Source organism: Microchirus variegatus, assembly GCF_963457635.1.
Source record: "Microchirus variegatus genome assembly, chromosome: 9".
Taxonomy (NCBI): Eukaryota; Metazoa; Chordata; class Actinopteri; order Pleuronectiformes; family Soleidae; genus Microchirus; species Microchirus variegatus.
In genome coordinates this window covers 26,557,299-26,576,913 of record NC_139810.1, presented here as the reverse complement: position 1 = coordinate 26,576,913, position 19,615 = coordinate 26,557,299, and the positions used below count along the sequence as shown (strand labels likewise).

The 19,615-nt window shown below is 44.3% G+C and overlaps 1 protein-coding gene across 1 annotated transcript in view; it reads left to right on the top strand.

Moving 5' to 3' along the window:
• Window positions 1-14,659, top strand: part of LOC310932243 (plexin-A2-like) — a gene marked incomplete at both ends in the record, with an annotated part of 20,801 nt that extends 6,142 nt beyond the window's left edge. The window contains one exon of the mRNA XM_083895536.1: window positions 14,339-14,659. Within this exon, the coding sequence (XP_083751662.1) occupies window positions 14,339-14,659 (321 nt within the window). The remainder of the gene's footprint in view (window positions 1-14,338) is intronic.
• Window positions 14,660-19,615: the final 4,956 nt, after the last annotated feature.

Below are 19,615 nucleotides of genomic sequence, written 5' to 3'. Positions count from 1 at the left end.
GGTTTGGCAAGGTCTTTATTATTTAATTCCTGGCAATGCAACACAAGTGTTGGCCTGAGTTATTTCGGTCTCCATCTATTCATAATTAAATCAATAGACTGATCTGACTGAGAGAATATTCATTCCCCTGTTTGGGCTGTTTAATAATTTAGCATCCTTTTCTTCTTGGTTACATTAAAGATACAGGAAAAGTGTTTTTCCTCTGCTGTTGCTGAAGCTTGTACATTCTTTTTTTTTATTATTATCTTCTTTCTACACTCTTGTCTGCAGCTGTCAGGTCCTCTGCCTCTGTCTTCTGTTCCCTGTTTGAGAATCCATGCAACATAGCCTTGTTGTATGCAGCTGTGTAGTCATCACATGGGCATGAGTGTAACCACAGAAAGACTAACAAGGGTTGGACTTAACCAGACTATGAGCAGGGCACCTAGAGACTAGGTACTTCAATTCAGAAATCCCTGGTGTGGACACTCAAAGACTGATGCAGATGTCAACGAGAGAAAGCTAATACCACCCTCACTGTTATAGCAAGTTTCTCCTCATCTTTGAAGTAGCCTCGATGAGAAGACGCAAGGACTTTATTTGTTAAATTTGCTAAAATACTCTGACTGCCTTTTTTTTTTATATCTTGCAAAATATGACATGAATACCGACTCTCAACCTCGTGGAGGACGCACTCGTGTGTGAACAGTAATGAAACGTCGATTATCTCTCTCAGCGAGGGATGAGAAAAGGAAACTGTGGACTTCATCTGGTGCAAATTCCGCCGTTTGGAATCACGTGATAACACAAGGCGCCGTGCAAAAAATAAATTTGCCTGCGAGTGCGCGGTTGGGACGGCGACAAGTGCCGATTTGCATGATTCAGCGAGCAGCGACCGTCCACCCTAATGTGCATGAAAGATAGAACGACCACAAATAGCTGGCCACTGTGGCAGTCTGCAACAGCGTGGAAAAAAGGAGAGCATTGTTATTCGGTAATGAATGATCAATAATGCGCCGTGTCGTGTAGTGTCGGAGGAAGACGGGGAAGTGTGTCGTCCAGGTATTACTCCTGTTGTAGGGGCTAAAATACAGACCACAAATGTAACATTTTTTGTTCAAATAAGATGAAAACATGTTTTAGCTGAAATATCTACTAAGCCAATCACATGACAGCAATTCAATACATTTAGACCTCAAAAATGACCTACTGTATTTTAATGCAAAGGTGATTTAAGTGACCTTTTTAACGTGATGGGGTTGTTGGTGCCAGATGTGCTGGTCTGAGTATTTTAGCGATAAGATTGCTGATCCCCTGGAAATTCCACACAAAGCCGTTCCTAGGGTTTATATAGTATATAGAATGGTCGGAAGAAAGATAAAATATCCTGTGAGTAGATGTTCTCTGGGAGAAAATGCCTTGTTGACGCCAGAGGTCAGAGGTGAATGGCCAATTGATAGAAAGGCAACGGTAACTTGCAACAGTCATTCACAAAAACAACTCTTTATAACCGATGTATGCAGAAAAGAATGCAGTGTGTAGTCCAAATAATTATTGTTGAGTCAATATAATGTCATCTTTAGTCATGAATACACAACTCTCTGTGTGTATATGTGTGTGTGTTTCAGTGCATCTGAAATATGCAAGTGTTTACATGGAGATTGTCATTCATTCTGCCCCTCTGGTTCACAGGGAGGGCATAGGGATGGTGGGGGGGGGGGGGCCCTGCTGAGGCCCAGCTGCAGGGCTCCTGCAGAGGGCTGACAAAACAGAGTTGTGTGGGACAAGTGGACGGTGAAGGTTTTGATGCTTTGCTGGTGACAAAGTTGCATATACTTGCATATACCGTCACTATTTTTCTCTCCCTTCCAAGGGTGGAGGTGGAGGAAGGGGAGGGGTGTAAGTGTACGAGAGTGCACGTTGTGAGCGCGACCCATGATGAGAACCAAAAAAAAAAAAATGGAATAGGTAGCAAAGAGGAGGCAAGACAGACAAAGAAGGAAGAAGGCAGTGGAGGAGGGAGGAAGAGACTGTTGAAATGTGAATTTAGTGCTGCCAAAGAAACCAGGGCTGCACCGCTGCCTGTAATTGGATTGGCTTCCTTCCCAAAGAATCCCCCCTCCGCCCTCCATTTCTTGCTTTCTCATTCAATCCCACTCCTCCCCTCCCTCCCTCCCTCCCTCCCTCCCTCCCCTCCTTCGCTCTCCCTGCAGACAGACCCGGTATATTCGGCTGTTTCCTGGGCTTTGCTAGAGCATACACAAGCAGGGGGATAGCTTTGGTGAATATCGCTGCCTGTGGCAGGCTTTCGCATGGGGATTGATCGAGAGAGAGAGGGGTTAAGAGGTTGGGGAAATAAGTAGGCACTAAGGTGAGAGGGAATGCATATATACGGAGTGATGGAGTGCAGGAAACAATGATGCTGCAGTTGTGAATAGGGCTGAAGAATTTTCGGGATGAATCTTATTGAGATTCTTCCGATGGTTTCGCTTTACGATATCATTTTCTTGAGTCAGCCTCAGTTCAATAGTCACTCTTGAATAGATTCGAACCTTGAAGGAGCATTACCACAAGACACCGTGGAAACATTAAAGAACCTGTGTGTAGGATTCAGTGTATACTGTAACCAACTGAATCCCAAGTGGACGTGATGTGTAATAGAAAGAGCACAGGAATGCATACATTTCGGCTTTCAGTTAATACTAACTTCATGAAAACAGAATTGTAAATATTATATTATTGTGTATGCGGTTCAGTTTTTTGCTTTCATAAAACACAGAACCATAGAACAATTGAATGGCAGCCTTTTTGATTTTCTAATTGTTTTTTTTATTAATTGCCTTAGGTGTGAGCCACATGCAGTCTTTTGCACAGGGTGTAAAGCGATCACATTTCTTGATATAGGATCCGTTTTGCGAAGATGGGGCATTCTCCTTCTTGGCCTAGAGTGAAATGTAGTACTATCATATAGCAGTTATGTGTTGAATGTCTGGTATCAGTGTCGAGAGGTTTTCAAAAATTGGTTGTGGACTTCTGGGTGGCCCCCTGGAGGCAATGATTGATTGTGGAGGGCAGTGGATATTCACCTCAGCAGAAAGCTGCTAGAGGGCAATCGATATATACCAGGTCTCCATGTACTTTTTCTTCTTTCACTGTAAACCAGTTCCAATCGCGACCAAAACTGGACATTTGGTCCTTTCTAAGCTAAGCTATTCGAGATCTATCAGTTTACATTAATACTCACCAGGCTGTATTTTTTTTTACCTCACCAGACTCGTCTACATCATCATCTACGGTATCCTTCTTTTGAAAACCTGGAGAGACTGCAGCAGGCCTCTGCGGGTCAAATTATAGAAATAGTGTCCTGCTATGCAGTTTCTTCCTGATACACGTTGCTTAAGATTTGCATCATGTGAATCTGGAATTGGCTATGGGCTGTTCAGTGTGTGCTTAAGCACAGACATATCCCACATGTGGAAGGAGGGGGGGGGGGGCACAGCCTTTGATATAGACAGATAGATGGAGGGCATGGCTGCACATGTAAAATTGGATGTTGAAAGACCCATCCCAGCAGTAGATGAACAGGGGGGGGGAGTAGCTTAGTGGAAGCTCTGCCGAGAGTTGTCCAGGATTCCCTTGTTATTCAGAGCTTCACAATGAACATCCTCCAGTAGATCTCATATAGAACGGCAGGGGTTAAGTGCTGCTGACCTAAAAGATGAATCCCCCAAATGAAATAATATGCAATTAAGTAATTAAGCAATGACATACGATAAATGTGTTTTATAAGCCAACAACAATCTTCCAGTAATTTTTAGGCTACCATTTCCTCAATACAATAACTTGCACTGTATGCATCGTTTTCTTTCAAATGCTACAAATGATGGCGGTTTATGTGTGTGTTGAATGGAAGTAAGGCGTTGATTAGTGGCGGACTGTATCAGCAGCAAACCGCTCATAAAAAAGAAAATGTCTTCCGCCTCTTTATCCTTCAAGCCCGTAACGACGATGTGCTGCCTTCAGCCTAATTAAATCTCCCCATCATGCCCTGATAAATAATCAGGAAATGGTGTGGATGATGCCCCCTGGCAGCTGATGGGAGGACAACTTGAAAGGGAGGTTCAGGTGTTTAACTGGACAGAATACGTTGAACTGGTTATTGTCAGCCGAGGGCGCGCGCGGCTCTCTCATGTGGTTCTGGCCTGAAAAGCAGAAAAGGTTTTGTGTTTTGCGCAGACGGTGCTGGAGTGTTGCTGAGGGTAGCAGCTGATTAATGGGCAGAAAGTGTCAGGGACTTGAAAGGGCTGTAACTGCAGGCAGCTGCTCCTATAGGGCTGTGGTGGACAAGTGGTCATTCCCCCCGTCCCCGTCCCCTCCCCTCCCTCCTTCCATCCCTTCTATCAACCCTCTACGCTGCGTTTCCACCATAATGAGCCTCGGGATGTTGGTCCTTAGATTCGTCCCCCTTAGAGGACATGTGATCGGAGATCTGTTGCCTGTCAGCCCAGAGGCTGCTCACCTGCTTTGCTTGTCCAGGTGCAGCTTTGGTGTGGCCACGTCTGCTCTGGTTATTTATGTGTAGCGGTGAGTCATCAGCTGAGCAATTTTGTGTGTTCAGGGTTGATCTATTTGATGACAGATATTGTAATCTTCAGTTAAATGTCTTAACAGGTTCAAAACAACATGGATCAGCAATTCAAAAATGTGATCATATAGATAAGAAGAATAGTTTTCACCATGCTAATGCTCAGCCAAAAATAGAGCTACAGTCATGAACACTCTTGTCATAATTAAACTATTTATTGCAAAAAAGGGGCCACACGGTTGGTGTAGTGGTTAGCGCTCTTGCCTTCGCAGCAAGAAGACCCGGGTTTGAGCCTCGGTTGGACCAAGGGCCTTTTGCATGTTCTACCCGTGTGTGCGTGGGGTTTCCCCCGGGTTCTCCGGCTTCCTCCCACAGTCCAAGAACATGCGGATTAGGTGAATTGGTCACTCTAAATTGATCGTAGGTGTGAGAGTGTGAGTGAATGGTTGTTTGTCTCTATATGTGGCCCTGTGATGGACTGGCGAACTGTCCAGGGTGTACCCCGCCTATCGCTCTATGTCAGCTGAGATAGGCACAGCACCACCCGCGACCCTCCGGTGGAGGATAAAGCAGTAGATGATGGATGGATGGATGGATGGATATTGCAACAACTGGAAATATAGATAAATTTGCTTGTGCTTATGATGTTCTCTGCATTGTGCAGCATGCAAAGAGAAACTAGACAGAGCCCAAACAAGACATTTTAAACATCTGAGCCGGTTAGACATTTGCCAGCAAAAATAGCAGCTTTTGTTATTTGCATGGTTCCAAAAAAAACCGATTCATTGTTCAGGCATACCATAATTGCATTATTAGTATCAGTTTCGCTGATATAGGACGGATGTAAAATGGTATAATCCGATAAAATTCAGAATCCTAAATATCACATGCTTCACTATGCACAGACTGGTTAATATTAGTCACACAGTTAGAGAATTATGTCTTTGAATTGACTTTGTTTACAGCATAAACGGTCTACAATGACTGTATCAGACTATTATCGGTAGATACTCCAGTTTGTGATACTCGGTATCGGACACATCCCTACAGGAGAATAGGAATATAATACAAATATCACATTCATGCTTCAATAAGCACAGCCTGCAAACATTTAACTATAAAAAGCAAAGGTACCACACACCATCCTGAGCTGTGGCTCACAAAACAGAACAAGGCAGGTGGGGAAAGACAGAGATGAAGACAAAGTGACAGACAGGCAAAGACAAAAGAAGTTCAAAGTCGCATTGAGGATGATGCCCTTAACAACAGCTCGGCCCCATGGCAACAACTCAATGGAAGTCAAACGTGTCTCCCCTGGGGTACAAATTACTCTGAGCAAAAGTGAGGTGTCTGTCGACGGCATCTCCTGAAACCACACACACAGACACACACTGTTCATTCACTATCTTCACGTGTGAAATATGAACCCTGTTGTCTCTATAAACAACATTCAGCTCTTGTTTACAGTTGGTCAATACAGCTCTCTCGTGGGATCGCAACCAGGTAGAATTTGTTTCCAATCATCAAGCTGTAATCTCTCACCGAATCATAATAAACGTCGCGCGACGTGTTTTCCGATTGCTGCCGTCTAATTAATCCTACACGGAACAAATTATCGCGTCCAATTATTTTACTTTGAACATCTGCTTTGTATCGTCTGTGACGTTTCAGATGGAATGAGAAGCGCTCGACTCGATGCACCTGTTTATGAAGCGGAAGACTGACTTTCAAAAATTAGACGTGATGACAAGCGTCACGCAGGCATCAGGAGCGTTTTTAGCTGAAATGATGGCTTCCAATATGTGTCTGCCAGTCATCATCAGGACATGTCTCTTCTAGATTGCTCTTCTTAATCATATTTTAAGTACGTTTAACCTCAGTTTGCCCATCGGGCAGCAGCTGCGAGCCGAGCATGACCTGCAGAAATGATTATTTTTTTTGCTAGTACGTTAACATTTTCTTCTCCACTAGCAGCAAACATGAGAAAATCTATAGCAACAAGGTAAACAATGCTGCAGCACTATTTGGGGCAACCGCGGGTTTCTATTTTATTCCGATGTGATTGCAGTGTTTCATTAAATGCTCTCCTCCACTACTGGAAAACGCTCAGTGAACATCTGTGTTGTACTCTGAGGGGAATACCCTGGGATCACCAGTTGGTCTGAACGCAACGAATCATCCGTGCGGAACTCTTGTAGAGCCTGAAGTGTTTTGTTCCGCAGAGTGTTTCAGAAAACAAAGTTTTTTTTTTGGTTTTTTTTTTTCTCTCCAGGAATATGCTATTTTTGTTGTGTTTTTGTGTATGTTCTTTTTTTTTTGATGAGCATTTGTTTTGTGGCCTTTAAACGGTGTGACCATGGCCTCCACTTGACCCCCTCTTGCTCGGCTCTTAAACCTGAGCCAGATAAAGCTGCGGCCAGCAGCAGCAGCAGCAGCAGCAGCAGCAGCAGCAGTAGCAGCAGCAGCAAGCAGCAGCAGCAGCAGCATGTCTTATATGGCTGTCTTTAGAGTACAAGCGTCTCTGTCTACCAGACCTGGTCCAAACACTCCGCTGTTAAAAGGCCAGCGAAAGACTGAGAGCCCCTGCAGTTCCATTCATCCCAGCCGTAGATCTGCTTTTTCCCTCTTAGTCTCGCTGATTTTCTCTCTCTCTCGCTCTCGCTCTCGTTCCCTCTGTAGTGAGTTAAATGTAGCCTGGTCAGTCACCCCGGCTGTCCCCTTTCATTTTCCTTCCCTTTTTCTTCTCGCCCCTCATTCCTCTCTATTTTCTCCTCCTCCTCCTCCCGTGTCTCAGTCTCTCGTTGTCGTTCTCTCTCTCCTTCTCTTCTCGGGGCTGAGACTCTTCTAATGACACAGCCTTCCCTGCAGTGATCTCATTTATCACATTCAAACAGCACTCCATTGCTTTCTCTCCTCCTCCTCCTCCTCCTCCTCCTCCTCCTCTCCACGTCTCCCTCGCCATTCCCGCCGTCTAATTGCGTGCTCTTTTCTCTGCCTGTGTCTCGAAGGAAGCGTTTTTTCATTATCTAACAACAAGAGACAAATGCTCAGATACGGCACGTGCATTTTTTTCCACTGCGGGTGGATTTTATACATGTAAGCTTAATTCGGCGGAAACGTATGCACGAGGACACAGCCGTGCAAACGTGGCTTAATCCCCATAGACACACACACACAGAGTCATATATATCCATGAATATCATGTGCACTCCCCATTTATTCATTCATTACACCGATCTATTACTTTTGTCTGAGCAGAGTGCTTCGTTTGATTAGATTATTTGTGGCAAATCCTTTTATTTATTTATTAATTTTTAATTTTTTTCGCAAACAAATTACCCCGTTAAGTGCATCCCGTAATTGGACATCCAATAACTCCACGACTGAGATGAATTCATCCATTGTCGACGGGAGGCTCTTTTCACCGGAGACTGTTTGTAGAAAGATAGCGTCGCTGTAATCCAGTTTCTAAAGCATATTCTCTCATTAATTGGGATACAATTAAGTCGACGGCAGCGTAATTTACTCAGCTTCCGTGGATTTCCTCGTGTGTGGATGTAACTGGGACTGTAAAGGGAAAATGAGGCGTACAGCAGAGCCTGTGGCAGTGGATTGTGTGGTTTCCACAAATGTCAGGAGCAGTAGTTTCTTTAGGATCGGGAAGCTACATCAAGCTCTACTTGCTGCCCAGATCCATGTCGCCTTGGTTAAGCATCGAAATCAAACACATTAAAGTGTGGGCGAATATTCCTAGATGTCCTAATGAGAGGTGGTCTTTTCTGTTCTTGTGAATACGTTGCATTATTTCGATTAATGATTATTCATCGATTACTAAATCGGATTCATTGGTTTGAACGTTTCATCCGGGAGAGGCTCAGAGTAGAACCGCTGCTCCTCCGCATTTGAGAGAAGCCAGATGAGGTGGCTCGGGCACCTGGTTAGGATGCCTCCTGGACGCCTCCCTGGTGAGGTGTTCCGGGTACGTCCCACTGGGAGGAGGAGGTCCCGGGGGAAGACCCAGGACTCGCTGGAGCGACTATGTCTCTCGGTTGGCCTGGGAACGCCACGGGATTCCCCCAGAAGAACCGGACGAAGTGGCCGGGGGAAAGGGAAGTCTGGGATTCTCTGCTTAAGCTACTACCCCCGCGACCCGACCTCCGGTAAGCGGTAGAAGATGGATGGATGGATGAAGCAAGCTTCCTGATTTTTTCGGCATCTTAAATGTGGATCTTCTCTGGTTTCTTTAAAACGGAATCATTTTTATTTTATGGACAAAACACAATCATCTTTCCCAGTCTGGACCCCCCCCCCCCCCCCCCCCACCACCACAGCCAACAATATTCCAGTTTTGTCTGCAGCCAGTGACGACACTACACGGAGAGCATTTGAAATCGGGAGACATTCTTATCAGTTGTTGCTTCACTGTTATTGATCAGTTACGGTGGAAACGGTCAAGTATATGTGTAAGCCTTGTTATTTTCTTTCTTGCCTCGGGCATGAGATCCATCGACTTCCTGCGGGTCAATTAAGGAGAAATGTCAAATTGAGTTCTTGACTCGTGTCCTCTTGAGTTTCCAGCTGGCATGGAATGGGATTTTTTTTTTTTTTTTTTCTATTTTGTTTTTTAACTTTAGTTTCCCTACTGACCTTGCCGAAGTACACAGAGAAAGAGGACAGACAGACAAAGAATAAACATCTTTAGGACAGGGGGAAAAAAAACAAAAAAAACAGAAATAGATCAGAGTAGAACATCTATCAGAATGGATGACTGGCTCAGTGCCAGGCTTTATTGATTTGCTTCACAAAGCTCTTGAATGGGCCAGATAACTGTGATTAGCCAATTCATTACCGCTGGCTATTGGAGTGGTCCAGAATTAGATAAAAAGGGACGGGGGAAGGGGAGTTGGGGGGTGAGAGGGTTGACTGTAACTTTGTAAACTTGTGCAGAAGCTGTGACCCACAACAAAGGGAATGTTTGTGAAGTCCCTGATTAATTTCGTCTCTACTTTACATGCAGCGGAATGATCGTCCTTATTACGAAAATGGAAAACATGCATTGTTTATGTGTCTGATGGCATGCATAATGACTTCATTACTCAGGCAACCAAAACAAGCATTCCTCTCATCTACTTTGCAAATGTGCGCCGCCATTTCAAGTGCCTTTTTTTGTTTTATTTTTTTTTTTCAAGTTGCCCCGGCTCTAATAGATCGTAGAAATGAGGCCTGTTTTGGCTTTGATGATACACTAAACTGTTGTCTGTGCAAAGGCAAAGTGAGTGTGACAGCGACTAATGTTTCTGTCTGATACTGAGGCAGCTTTACGGCTTCTCTGTCTCCCACTTTACACAAGACAGCAGCAGTTACCGCCAGCTCTTACTGTTAAGCTTGTCTGGGTGACAGCATTTTTTTTATTTTTTTTTATTGCATTTCTATGATCACGCAAGTGTTTACAGGAAGCTTTCATGAGCGCCACACAAATCTCTCCTTTGATATACGGGTTTCAACATTGTATAATCATCTGGTTATCATTTATTATGTATGCTCTCGCTATAAGAATTAGGGATCATAGCGAGATGTTTATCTTGCTGTCCCTTTTTCCGTTTGAGATACTCACTTTTTCAGATTTTCCTCTTGCTCTAATGTTCTGTGCACTGTATATGTGCCGGTTTTTCTTCGTCTTTCTCACTCTCAGACATGTCATGGAACTGCATCGAGTCTTCAGCCTAATGAACGGTGATGCAGTGCTAATCACAAGCGATAACGTTTCTAGCCTCTGATGATCTCCACTCCTTTACCTGCTTGTCAATTCTGCACCTTTACACACACACACACACGTGCCGTATTTCTTTCTCTCGACAGCTGAATGTCAGGTCTTGGCCTCATGCTGTCATGAAATGGAGCTGTCAGCCCAGACTGCTTAACAGTCCAGCCCATCCGGCAAAGACCGTCCACCATCTTAATGTGATTGGACAGCTGCTTCTGCATCGAACGTATCGCACTGACATGTTCACGTGAGCTTCGTGGTCACCTTTGATTTAAAAATCCATCTGCTGGTGTTCGAATATATTTTTAAAGTCGCATTTGCGGCAAAAAAAAAAAACATTCTAGTTTTTTTTTTGTTTTAAATTCATTTGAAGGTAGAGTCGGAGATTGTGGAAAAACAGTTGAATTCAAAACTCCAAGCCCCTTTCTTCCTCCGAAGCTATGCCTCCAGAACACAGATTTGCGAGCGCTGCGCAGCGTCGGTCATTTCCGGTACATTTCGGTGACGCTAAGTTGATGCCGATAAACAACAAGATAAAGTTAAAGGTGCATCATGTAATAAAGGGACTCAAAGCAACTGGCCATAAAATCCTCCTAATATGTCACAGAGACTCAGGAATAATGTTCATATAACAAAAACTGAACTCACCAACAACAAGAGTACAGACAAAATATTTGCATTAAAAAAAAATATTTTGCAGACTGCAAATCATGTTTATGTTTTGAAATCATGTTTTGGCATGTGGCGCCACCTACCGTCGTCTACCAATCATTGCAGTCAGTAGAGTCTCAGCTGCCGAACAACCACGGGTTGCCAGTTACGTCAGAAAACAAAACCTATAAGAACTCGGTATTTTGAATTTGAATGTAATAACCGTTTTTGGCCACATTCTTACATATGGCACCTTTAACCTTCTGGTCCAGTAGAAACAGCATCACTTTGTAAAACAGCAGCACCGATGTTAACTCTGGTCTTGGATCGCTCTGCATCAGCTTTATTCTTGGCAGGAGCTTTCCCAAAAAAAAAACGTATTTCGTTTGTGACCAACACCTTTTCTGTTCCTGCAACTATCTCGTTGGATTTAGCAAACTAGCAAAAGGTCTGGCGTTGTCTACTGAGTTTGCACGAAGAGGGGTACATGCATGGGGGGGAGTGGGGGGCAGATGGCAGATTGATTGATGCATCACAATCCAATGCATTAATTTGGACCATTCATTATGATTGGATGGTGTTTCTAAAGGCTTGTCCACTCCACTGATGATATATATATTTGTTTATTTCTGTCACAATGCATTAATGAATTGGTTACAATCAGGGTTTGAAGAGGATTTTAAGCATAATACAGTGAAACATACTGCAGTGAAAATAGTCTCCCACCCCACCTTTAAGATACTAGTTCAATGTCGGTGACGTGAAGCACAACGTCACGGTCATGTAACGCCATCAGACACCACACACTGTGACTGGGAAGATCGTGTGAGTTTGATAGATTTATGGACAGATTCTTTGTTAAAAAAAAAAATGGAGACCATACGGAGGGAGCTTATGTGTGTGATTATGAAGATGGTCTGGTACGGGTTATACCAGACCATTGAAAGGGCATGAACAAGGTCATGTTATCAAAGACTGGAGCAGGATCCAGAGGCCTCCTCCAGTCACAGGTCAGCTCAGCCACCGCTGTTATTCATTAAATGGTAATGGTTAGCAGGTTGGGAAAACATGTGGGCCGCTGGTAACTTGTCTTAATGTAAGGGGTCAGGGCCACAGTTAGGGGTGAGACCCCCCCCCCCCCCCCCCCACGCTCTGTGGCATGTATGTGCGGTGTCAGATTGGATTAGCAGTTGCAGCGAGGTGGTGAGAGGTGATGATGTGAGCATACGGTCAACATTTTCCTTGTGTACTTTGCTAAAAGGGAGGGGTGGGGGGGGGGGGGGGGATCAAACTTCTCTGTGGGGAATAAGGTGTTACCATCAGTAATAGTCAAGTGTTGGTACATTTGTTCACCACAGTTTGGTGAACCGCTAGAAGCAGCAGCTGTCGGCCCAGTGGGGTGTAGGAATAGGGCAGGTTTGTCCCACGTAGTTAGCTTTGTGCCAGTCAAACGGTGTGATTAGAGGACAAAGATCATCTTCATCGTCCTCTTTATCTGTATTATGCATTGCGCCACAATGTGTCACTGAAGGTTTCTGCGAAGTTCCTTATTTGGACTCCTTTTTTCAATCATTTGCATGAGAGAGGTGTGCAAAAAAATGGGGGGGGGGGTCGGGACAGCCTTGATTATACATTCAAACTGTGTGTATTTCACTCTGTTTCAAGAGTGTTTCATCACGCAAATGCATGCACACACATGCACGTACACTCGCTGGGGCGGTAGGTGAGGGTCTCTCATGCCTTCCTACTTATTAGGAAATGTATCATGGTTTTCTTTAGCTCTAATAAAGCCCAATTTATACTCCTGCGTAAAGTGCTCTGCGTAGGTTACGCAGAGTCCTCTGCGTCGACGGAGAGCCTGTCGGGGGAGTCTCTGCGTCGTCTCCGGCTGCACGAAATAATATTTTTTAAGTGTCCGTCACTCCGTCAAGGGACAACGGAGACGGCAAGAGCTGCGATTGGTCCTCAGGACGTGCCGAGCGAAGCTGCTCTGTGCCGGCTCACAGTGAGCACAGAGCGTCCACAGACGCGGGGCTGATCACCGGCGATAACGTCGCTGCCGAACTATAAATCCGTCATATCTTAACACACGCGGCACATGTTTAGACTCTAAATGGCCAATTTCTCACCTCAAATGATCTTGAAACTGCGTTCCGTCACACAGAAAAGTGAGAAACGGCCACTGTTTCAACAACAACAGTCTTTCTCTCTCGGACGCCATTGCTCACTGTAGCCAGAAGCGCAACATCCTTGCGCAGCGACCCCTAGCGATCGGGCGGGAAATTGCGGTGCGTGTGCGACGCAGAAGTATGAAGGCTCGAGGGGTCTCCGTGGCGACGCAGTCGGATAACGCATTACGCAGTCCGAGAAGTATGATTCGGGCTTAACACCACCTTTTTTTGTAGCTGGCTGGACATTCGAGTGCAGGTATGCTGTGCTGGAAGCCCAATTGGAGGGCGGGGGGGGGGGGGGTGATTGGATGAGAAGGTGTGGTAGATCGGATGACTGTGTCGGCTCCCCGGGATCGTTGGCTGAAAGGGGATAGGACTGTGTTTGGGTTACTCCATGTTGGGAGTAGTGTCCTCTTTAAATAAGACACACTTGAACAAAGTGCAACTGATCAGATTAGCTTGGCCCGATCAGGTTTCTCAGCACGTTATTGGCTGCCGAATGTCTGAACATCTTGAGGAGGAAATGCCTGCCAGTACTAAACACACTGAAAAACAAAGGGAGTAGAATGAAGGGATTATACCCACAGTTATTGCTCAGCTTCAGTTGGAAAATAGATGATGATGGGACATTGATTTTACTGAATTAAGTTGCGATCAGAGCAGCTCAGGCTGTTAACGCGGTAAACATCCATCTTTTTTGTTTCGCTGAGCTTTGCTTTCCTCCATCTGCCGTCTTCCTCGAGGGTGAACTTAATCTTTTTGGCAGTACGAGAGAAATTCTAAAAGTCTACCTTTGGGTCTCGTCGGAAAAACAATGGCGGCAGGATAAATTGTACCAATCGAGGAGCGCCGGGTTCTATTGTTAAGTTCGCTATTGTGTGAAAGAAATAGTTTCTGTTCTCGCGGGTTGAATGGATCCCTCCTTCAAAGACGAGAGATCATTGAAACTTAACATCAGAGAAGGAGAAAAACAAGAGCATCGCCAGAAATTCGCAGTCTTCATTTAATTCTCTATTTGTTTTCTCTTTCAGCCTACATCTATTCACTGTCTTTTTCCTCTTTTCTTATGTATTAACTTTACCTAAATCTTTTGTCCTTTTGTCTTGTGTTGTTTTTTTTTTCCTCAAATGCCCAATCCCTACATCCTGTCTCTCATTCCCCGTGGCTTTTTACCCGTGATCCATCCAGGCCAAGCCACAATCCCTTATAAGGCCAAAGAAAAACCCCATCTGGCCTCTTATTTCCATATCAGATCTCCAGTTACAGACGGGGTTTACACAGGCTCAAGCCAGGAATGCCTCACCATCAGCTCTGCCACAGACCTTGCTGTGCTCTCTGCTGTTGGGCACAACCCCTGGTTACACCTCCTTCTCTCACTCACTCATTGTCTTCCACGTTATCCTCCCCGCGCGAGTGTCGCGGGTGGCTGGAGTCAATCAGGTCATCGGTCTATTGCAGAGAGGAACGACCGTTCGCTCTCGCGTTCACACCTACAGAGTGTCCAATTAACCTAATCCGCATGTTTTGGGACTGTGGGAGGAAGCCAGAGCTCCCAGAGAGAACCATATGCACACGGGGGGGAGAACATGCAAATTACACAGAAAGGCCCTCGGTACAACTGGGATAACTTCTCTTTCCACTCACATGTATTTCTTTCCTTTGTCCTCTCATCTGTTATCTGTATCCTTTTATTTCCAACCACCTCCTAAACGACCGCGCACACACTCCATGCCTCTCCTGTCTTTTCACGTCGCAGACGCTGCATCGTAGCAGAGTACACGTCCACGTTTGGGAGCAGAGACACACACAGACTGTTGCTTGCTCTCAGTTTTGCAGCCGCAGACGGCAAAACAAAAGGCTAAACCACATCTGAGAGCGAGACAAAAGGAGGAACTCAGCCGTGCAGCTCCACAACAAACACTCTTAAAGGTCTCACATTGTGGATATTGTGGGTTTTTTTTGTGTCTTTTTCAGATTGGAAAGTAAACCAGGCACACATTAAACACTTAATGTATCAAAATAGTCGATCTTGTACACAAGTCTGTGTTCAGTCTCACAACGAGCCTCCAAGATGCCTTGAAAACCCCTTTTTTTTGCACGGAATGTGTTCTCCTGAAATCAGATATATTTTATACAGCCACTACTATTACAAAACTTTTTTTTTTTTTTTTAATGTTTTGTTTGATAGATACATTGCACATCTATCAACTCGTGAATGTCAACACTTCAAATAATAAACCGAGGAAGTATAAAGCACGGGGGCCTTTAAAACTACCTCAAAAGACATCTGCTATGTGGGAAAACAAAGCCATTATATTAAAAGTGCTCTTTCGTTTTGTCATCGTTACATCTCTGTGACTTTCTGCCTTGTCTTTTTTATCCATTGTGCACTCACAATTACAAGGTGATGTTTCTAGAGGCTTTTTTCTCCCTTATGTCGAGCTCTAATATGTAAAGTGTTGCCTTTCTTGTGTGTGTGTGTGTGTGTGTGTGTGTGTGTGTGTGTGTGTGTGTGTGTGGTTTGGTTTGTTGTCGTAGAGAATCCGTTTCTGATTAAGCTGCTTCTCTCTAAGCTTTTTTCTTCATTGCCACACTTGGGCACTGCCTGGCAGTCGTACCTTCAGAGCGACTCTCATTCAGGCGTTAATTGTTTTAAAAGCCTGGTAGACCTGGCTCTAGCTTTGACTTGGTCTGACATGTTTTTTTTATTTTTTTATATATATATATATATATATATATATCCTTCACTCTCCGTCTCCATTCCCCCCCCCATTCGCTTTCATTCCACCACACTCTCCTTTGTTCCTTCTTCCTCTCCCAGGGTCTGACACAAATGGAGGGATGAAGAGATGAGAGGGGGAATCTCATATAGCCCATAATGCTCATCTCCTCTGGGGCCTGCATAGCTCATTAACCTACGTTAGTCTCCGCATGTCTCCAGTAAAAGAGAGACACCTGGCTCCCGAGGGTCCAACAGGGAAATGACAAGTCCGGTCTGCTTTCCCTTCATCAGCATCCTGGACACACAGAGGGAAAAAGACTCATTACACAGAAGAACGACATTCTTCGAGACCGCTTGTTCTACGTCCTTCAGTTTGGCTTCCAAGGTCATTGGTTAGGCCACGCGTGTTCCTTTTTCCCCGTCATGCCAGCCGAAGCCGTCGCGTGACAACGCGTATACAACGCGTTGGAACAATTGCGTCCACGTTTCCTGAATAACAAGAGGGACCTTCCTTATTGCTTTAAAGGATACTGTGGGAAGAGGAGTGTTGGATGTGAACCGCACAGCTCCAGTCCTTCAACAAACAAGCTGCTTTGTTCAGCTGGATACACACTGTAAGCTTCTGGTACAGTAGCAAGTCTCCGATTAGTCCTTTTAGTCCAAAGCCAGGGCAGCATCAGCTGCACGCAGGGTTACACACTGAAATGTACACGGAGTAATTGCCAGTGAAAAGCTTAAATCTTATTTGGGTGATGCATCCCAAATCTGTTTTGGGTCTGCTGACCGACTGTGGTTAATCTGCTCGGTGAGGACTTATTCTGTCTAATGTTCGTCTCGTCCGGTCTGCAAAGCGAAGGAATGCAAAAATAAGCACTTTACCACCTGGTTAAGAAACACACATGCTATCAAGTGCATTTATTGTAACGTCGGGATGATTTTTGCTTGATTATCATGTTTTCCTGGTGCTTCCTTTCCCCCTCTTCAAGTTATATTCTTCCGATTTTTGCTCCGTGCGCTTGTAGATCTTTTGGTTATGTCGCTAAAGCGAGTAAGATGAACCGCATCACTTTAATGTCAGACATCACGCTTTCCACAACACTGACCTCTTTGTCTTCTGCTCCCTGCAATTCCGATATCCTCTGCTCTCTGCTCTCCTTTATCCCCCCTAGTACTCGATCTCACCCTGTGAATGTGTGCCTATGGCAGACAAGTGGATGCTGGGGGAGTTACAGCGACGTGGAGCAAGTCTGCAAAAATGTCTTTTCATCATTTTCACGTTTTCCTCTGCCCCCCTCCTCTTTACTCAGTTCGTGTCCTTCTCATTCTTCTGTCCGTCTCTCCACTGCTAAGAAATATTAGCATATCATTGCCATAAGGAGCTTCTAGCTTCACAATTAATGGGTTTTTAATGGTTCCCCGGGCCTCGCCATTATGTGTTCGGGCTTCTTAACCTAATCCAGTGGGATATATAGGTAGCAGCCAAGCCTCTTATGCTGGACCCAGAGGTGTATTGAAACCAGTGGGGAGGCAGAGCCAGAGTGTATTTAAAGAGGAGCTCATGGCTTTATTTAAAACCCTGAAGAAAGTTTATTTGTCTAACAGCCGTGGGGACCGGAGTGAGTGCAGGGGGACTAGTCTCCTTTTAAGAGGTGAAGTAATTGTCCACTAAGGTTTCAAGTGTATGTGTGTGAGACTGTGAGCATGCATTTAGTTAATTATGTCCTGTTGCTTTTTTGAAACTTGGGGCCAATTCCAATTCCTATCTTAACCCTCAAGCTCAACCCTTAAAGTGTTGAGGGTTATTTTGTCACTTAGAAATGGGACACCCCTTAAATGCAGATGCGTCTTCAGACTGTGGGGGGCAGAATAACGCGAAAGCTGCGTCCAGTCTGTCAACTCCAAAAAAGAAGAAGAAGAAGAACACAAATTAGTCAGTTAGTTATAAGATGATACTCAAATACCACAACCACGGAGATATTCAGCTTCACACCACGGCTTATTGAAGGGTAAACGATAGCAAACGATCGATTGTCCGCACCGGCCGGCTATTGACAAAAGATCGTAAAATAAATGTTACGCAACAATGACGTCAGTAATCCATAATATGGGCCTAAACTAAGATAATGCAATGGTTTTCATACGTTTCATATCTCTATTAACAAAGAAAATACTTAATTTGTAGCGTACTTCTTTCGCTGCTTTTGGCGCCATCTTTGTTATGTCAAAACACGCAATGCATTCTGGGTAGCCCTCGCTCCCAAGGGTGGTCACGGAAAAAATCTCAATATTTAGGGCGATACAGCCCTTTTTATGAGAAACAGGACATCACTTGCACTAGTGGGAGCGCCCATTTTTGAGATTGAGGGTTAAGCAAGAAATAGGAATTCACCCTAAGTCTTGTAGAGGAATACGTAAAACCTTTGAGTTTAAACTACTGTGACGAGGCCACCAACGAGCCAAGATCGGTTCAATCTTTTGAATTGCTGCTGTGGACTAAAGTGAAATAAACATGACACCTAACGTACTGAGATGCGTTGGCAGGTTTGAACTCGCGGTGATTTATTGTTACATATTGCATTTATATTTATGCACTCAGGTGTTAAAGGTTTATGGGCTGCTGTCTGTTCAGATAAATGTGGACTCAAGTAAATTCAGAACTCGCCGCAGTTTATCTCCTGTCCACTGTCCTTTCACCTCCTGTTGCTTCTATTTATCCTCTAAATTCATCAGCGGCAACTGAGTCTGCGGCCAAATAATCGGCACCCAAACCACTCGCCACGGAAAATGTGTTTGGTCTGTCTTAAAGGGAGGCTTTATTGGTTTATTTATAGAAACTTATTTCGCTTTCTCTGCGTGCCAAAAACTTTAACCACCTTCAGACTCTGCCAGACAAATCCACTCTTCGGGAAACTCACAGTGATCCGGTTGGAGAAATCCAATCGTGGACTGGAGAATAAATTAGTAAAGGTCAAACTCAGTGGCCGAGCAGCTAACAAGCCAGCACACCATGGTGAACACCTGAGTGGAAAGCAGCCAGAAAAGCTCTTTCCTCATTACACTTTCTGTCGATGGAAAGAAGATTAAAAACGACTGAACACTGTGTCTCCTCAGCTTGTGCGCTTTTTCCCCAACATGATCCACTTAGGCCTTTATTGTAATGCATGTTATATAGAGGAGGTTGTGGTGTTACTGTTATAGTATGTATATCTCTTCTTCTTCTTCACCCTTTCTTTTCTCTTCTATCTCTCTCTGTTTCTCTGCATATGTCAACGCCAGACAGCCAATACTTTAATGGCGCTCTTCCATTACACAGTTCTAGCACTACTCGGCTCTTCTTGACCCGATTCTACTTAGTTAGGATTGGCTTGGCTTGTTTGGAACCTCGCCAGAGCAGGTACCAAAAAACAGCATCAGGTACTACGTACTATCCTACGGAGCCCCCAAAGATTTTTTTTAAATTTTTTTGGGAAACTCGAGATCTCGACTTTGAAACTTCCAAAAAATTTTGAAAAAAAATAAATGATTTTTTTTCTCCCCCCCCAAAAAATAAATATCTTTTTTTGAAAAAAAAAAATTTCATAATTTTTTGGAAACTCGAGATCTCGACTTTGAAACGTCCAAAAACTTTAGAATTTTTTTTTTTTTTTTTTTAAATGTTCCCCCCAAAAAAATAAATATATTTTTTGAAAAAAATGTTTTCATCATTTTTGGGAAACTCGAGATCTCGACTTTGAAACTTCCAA